At 54.6% G+C, this 4,149-nt stretch overlaps 1 protein-coding gene across 1 annotated transcript; it reads right to left on the reverse strand.

The window, feature by feature from the left end:
• Positions 1 to 253: 253 nt before the first annotated feature.
• Positions 254 to 3,229, reverse strand: LOC123418768 (probable 1-deoxy-D-xylulose-5-phosphate synthase 2, chloroplastic). The gene is made up of 4 exons (XM_045107062.1): positions 3,000 to 3,229; positions 2,710 to 2,883; positions 876 to 2,612; positions 254 to 771 (listed from the first exon to the last, which is right to left on the reverse strand). Exons 1-4 carry the CDS (start codon positions 3,072 to 3,074, stop codon positions 625 to 627), a joined length of 2,133 nt encoding a protein of 710 aa, XP_044962997.1. The 5' UTR covers positions 3,075 to 3,229; the 3' UTR covers positions 254 to 624.
• Positions 3,230 to 4,149: the final 920 nt, after the last annotated feature.

The following is a 4,149-nucleotide window of genomic DNA, read 5'->3' on the forward strand; positions in this document are numbered from 1 at the left end:
CAATGTAATAGATCGTGCGACCGAGACGAAGGAGGGAACGCAAAGCCCCCAGGATGACGGGTAGCCTAACATCTTTTATAGATACAATAAGCGAGATAGAACAAACCTACAATAACCTTCAAATTCACAAAGAAAACACAAACACACAAGGGACTCTACAACAACAAGCTCGACACGGCCCTACACTGCTAACCCATCCATTCCCATGATTCCATCCAAACAAGCACTAAAGTAGGACAAAATTCAGGAGGCGATCTTTAAGCCGTGATGCGATGGCTCTTTTACTTGTTGTAATTAACCTGGCACATCCATAAACAGACAAGGGATTACGTTACATGGTCTGATCTGTACAAAACCCAAGTGAAGAACATATACTAGATGCATGCATATGCATGCATCCTCCGGTTCAAAGTAAGGCTCCAACTCATCTGCTCCGCACTTGGAAGCATTACAACATGCCAAGAATCACACACTGACGGACTTTGTCGTGGCAACTCCAGCTACCTAGTGTTGTAGCATTGTCGAGTCCTTCAAAGATCCATGTAATTGTTAGGGGGTAGGGAGCAGCAACAGCATTGTGGGTGTGGGTGTGTTACACCAACACATGCTGGTTGTTTGACTGAATCACTTGATGTGGAGCGCTTCCAATGGCCGACCCAGCAGCGACAGCACCGTGGCGGCGATGTGCCTCGGCGTGAGGCCGGCCTCCTCCATCTGGTCCTCCGCAGCGCCGTGGTCAATGTACCGGTCCGGCAGGAACATCGATCTCAGCTGCAGGAACATCACGCCACAAATCTAACCATGAGCTGAAACTTCCAAGGAGGAATGTTTCCGTCTTCTTCTAATGGCCAAAAAATGGATAAAATGGTGTTTACCTTGAGCGGGCCGTCGAGGAGGCCGCTGAGGCTGAGGTAGTGCGCTACGTGGGAACCGAAGCCTCCGATGGAGCCCTCCTCGACGGTGACGAGGATCTCGTGCTCGGCGGCGAGGTCACGGATCAGCTCCGTGTCCAGCGGCTTGCAGAAGCGGGCGTCGGCGACGGTGATGAACACGCCGTGCTCCTTCAGCGCCTCCGCCGCCTTCAGGCATGCCTGCACCATCGTGCCATATCCTAGCAGCGCCACCCTGTTGCCTCCGACGAGCACCCTCCCCTTGCCCACCTGCATGGGGGTGCCCCTGTTGTTGAGAGGCAGCACGGCGCCCACGCCATTACCCCGTGGGAAGCGGAAACAGCTTGGGCGGTCGTCGATGGCGCTGGCGGTGGCGACCATGTGCATGAGCTCGGCCTCGTCGGCAGGCGCCATGACCACCATGTTCGGCAAGCAGGCCATGTACGTCACGTCGAACGCGCCGCAGTGCGTGGGCCCGTCCGCGCCGACGAGACCCGCCCTGTCGAGCGCGAAGCGCACCGGCAGGCGCTGCAGGTCCACGTCGTGCACCACCTGGTCGTACCCGCGCTGCAGGAACGACGAGTAGATGGCGCAGAACGGCTTCATCCCCTCGGCGGCGAGCCCCGCCGCGAAGGTCACGGCGTGCTGCTCCGCGATGCCCACGTCGAAGCACCGCTCCGGGAACCGCTTCTGGAAGTAGTTGAGCCCCGTGCCGCCGCCCATGGCCGCGTGGATCGCCACCACCTTGTCGTCCACCTCCGCCTCCCGGATGAGCGACTCGGCGAAGTACTGCGTGTACGACAGCGTCGGGCTCTTGGTCTTGAACTGCTTCCCCGTCGTCGGATCAAACTTGACCACGCCGTGCATCTTGTCGGCCGCGGCCTCCGCCGGCGGGTACCCCTTCCCCTTCTCCGTCACGATGTGGATGAGCACGGGCCCGGTCGCCGGCATGGACTTGACCTTCTCGAAGATGGTGACGAGGTCCTCGAGGCTGTGACCGTCTACCGGGCCGATGTAGTAGAGCCCGAGCTCCTCGAAGAGCGTCGAGCCCGGGGCGCTCATCATGCCGCGCGCGTACTCGTCCACTTTAGCCGCCACCTCGTGCGTCGAGCCGCCGATCTGCTTGGTGACGTTCTTAGCGGCCTCCCGGAGCCGCCGGAACTTGGTGCTGGACTGGAGCGTGGTGAGAGCCTTGCTGAGCGCGCCCACTGGCTTGGAAGGACCGTCGAGGGTGGCCGTCGGGAGGGAGACCTGCTTGTTGTCGTTGAGGACCACTATCATGTTGGAGTCGAGGTAGCCGGAGTTGTTCATGGCCTCGTAGGCCTGTCCGGCGGTCATGGCGCCGTCTCCGATGACGGAGATGACGTGGTTCTTCTTGCCCTGGAGGTCACGCGCGACGGCCATCCCGAGCGCCGCGGAGATGCTGGTGGAGCTGTGCCCGGCGCCGAACGCGTCGTGCGCGCTCTCGTCGCGCTTGGGGAACCCGGCGAGGCCGGAGGTCTTCCGGATGGTGTGCATCCGCGACCGGCGCCCCGTGAGGATCTTGTGCGGGTAGGACTGGTGGCCGACGTCCCAGATGATCTTGTCCTCCGGCGTGTCGAACACGTGGTGCAGCGCCACCGACAGCTCCACCACCCCGAGGCTCGAGCTCAGGTGGCCGCCGGTCTTGGACACCGTGTGCACGATCTCCACCCGGAGCTCCGCGGCCAGCTGCTCCAGGTCCTGCCATGCCAACCCAGATTCGTTTAGCTAACTGCTAGTATTATGTCAGACAGTCACATAGGCATGCAGCCAGAGCTGGAGGACAAAAAATATGTACCGTGGTGGAGAGGTTTTTCATGTGGACGGGGTGGTTGATGGTGTCGAGCAGCGGCGTCGCTGGCTTCTCGCTGGAGTAGTCGATCTTCCACGCACCCGTCGCCGGCTCCTTCCTCATCGCCACCTTCCCGTCGCCGGCGCCGGGGCTGCTAGCAGCGCTCGCACGCAATTGGAACTGCAAACACGCGCCATCATACTCACCCCGTCAGCAACACATACATCAAATACATACTCCGGCGAACCGGCACGGGACGTCTGCACGCAAAAGTTAACAGCCAGACATTTTCGTACCTGCCGGCGACAAGAAGCGTGAGCAATGGCCGGGGCAGTGTGGAAGGCGGAAGGTACCGAAGCTTGGAGCGCCATTGGAGAGACACCGTACGTATGTGGAAGTGCACGCACACGACGCAGCTACTCGTTGCAGCTTGCAGTTAACTGTTTCAAGTACAAGTAGAAAATCTCAGCCGGTAGAGGCGGCGGGAGGAAGGAGAAGACGAGGAGCAGAGGTGGGTTGGAGGCGATACATAGCAGGAGCTGCTCATTATATAGACAGTAGATTATCGACACAATCTGTTGTTTCTTCAACATTTCTCCATATATGCAAGCCATTTTGTGCTGGAGAAAGCAGCGACAGGCTTGGACTGGAGCAAGAGGATCCTTTTCCCCACCATGTTTTTGGAAACAAACGTGCATGTTTGAACGCAAAACATGTGAGTCACAGGGTCAGTGTCGATCGCCACTGTGTGTTTTGACGTCCGATCGCCTGAAGCACATGTTGTGGACTAGTGACTTGTTCCCTTCCGTCTCAAACTTACGCTTGTTTTTTTACAGCCGTTACACTGAGCAGACGACCAGAATAAGTCGTTAGGGATAACTAGTCACGTACCCGTACATCTGATGCACGGGCTGGTCAACGTTTTGACCAACAATGCTAAACATACGTAACTTTACATGAATTTTACAAACAGGTGAATTTTGATTGGAGATTAAGGGAACGAAGGCTCCATCCCTTAAAAATCAAGGAGTGGTTAGTTAGAAAGAAATAATCCTAGTCAACGTATAACCTTATGTAACTCTTTGTATGTCTAGCAGTTATTGCAAGGAAAATATACTTGGTTCCTGGTTGTATATAGATCTTATATAAAGAAAAACAAATTAATAATTAATTAAAAAGTCAGAATACATTTAAAGTATTGTTAAATTAACCTTGACTTTACTGTACACTAGTATACAATTTTTTACGGAAAAAGTCAATGTTGACTTCGGGGTAAAAAGGCAAAATGTATTTGCTATTATAGTCACTATTCATACTATTTTGGTCGAAATTTTATCTTTTTAAAAAATGAGTCAAAGTATAATTTTCTTTTTGTGGATTTTTTTACAAGTACAATGAAAGGTCTGAGTTTATTTCAAAAATATTTTCAGAATTTTTTACTTTTGT

Source organism: Hordeum vulgare, chromosome 1H, assembly GCF_904849725.1.
Source record: "Hordeum vulgare subsp. vulgare chromosome 1H, MorexV3_pseudomolecules_assembly, whole genome shotgun sequence".
NCBI lineage: Eukaryota > Viridiplantae > Streptophyta > Magnoliopsida > Poales > Poaceae > Hordeum > Hordeum vulgare.

Excerpts from the sequence above, each read along its gene's own strand:
- LOC123418768 (XM_045107062.1), bottom strand. The coding sequence starts at position 3,074 with ATGGCGCTCCAAGCTTCGGTACCTTCCGCCTTCCACACTGCCCCGGCC. Across the intron at positions 2,884-2,999 it reads ACGCTTCTTGTCGCCGGCAG|TTCCAATTGCGTGCGAGCGC; the intron begins GTACGAAAATGT and ends GCGTGTTTGCAG. Across the intron at positions 2,613-2,709 it reads TGAAAAACCTCTCCACCACG|GACCTGGAGCAGCTGGCCGC; the intron begins GTACATATTTTT and ends TTGGCATGGCAG.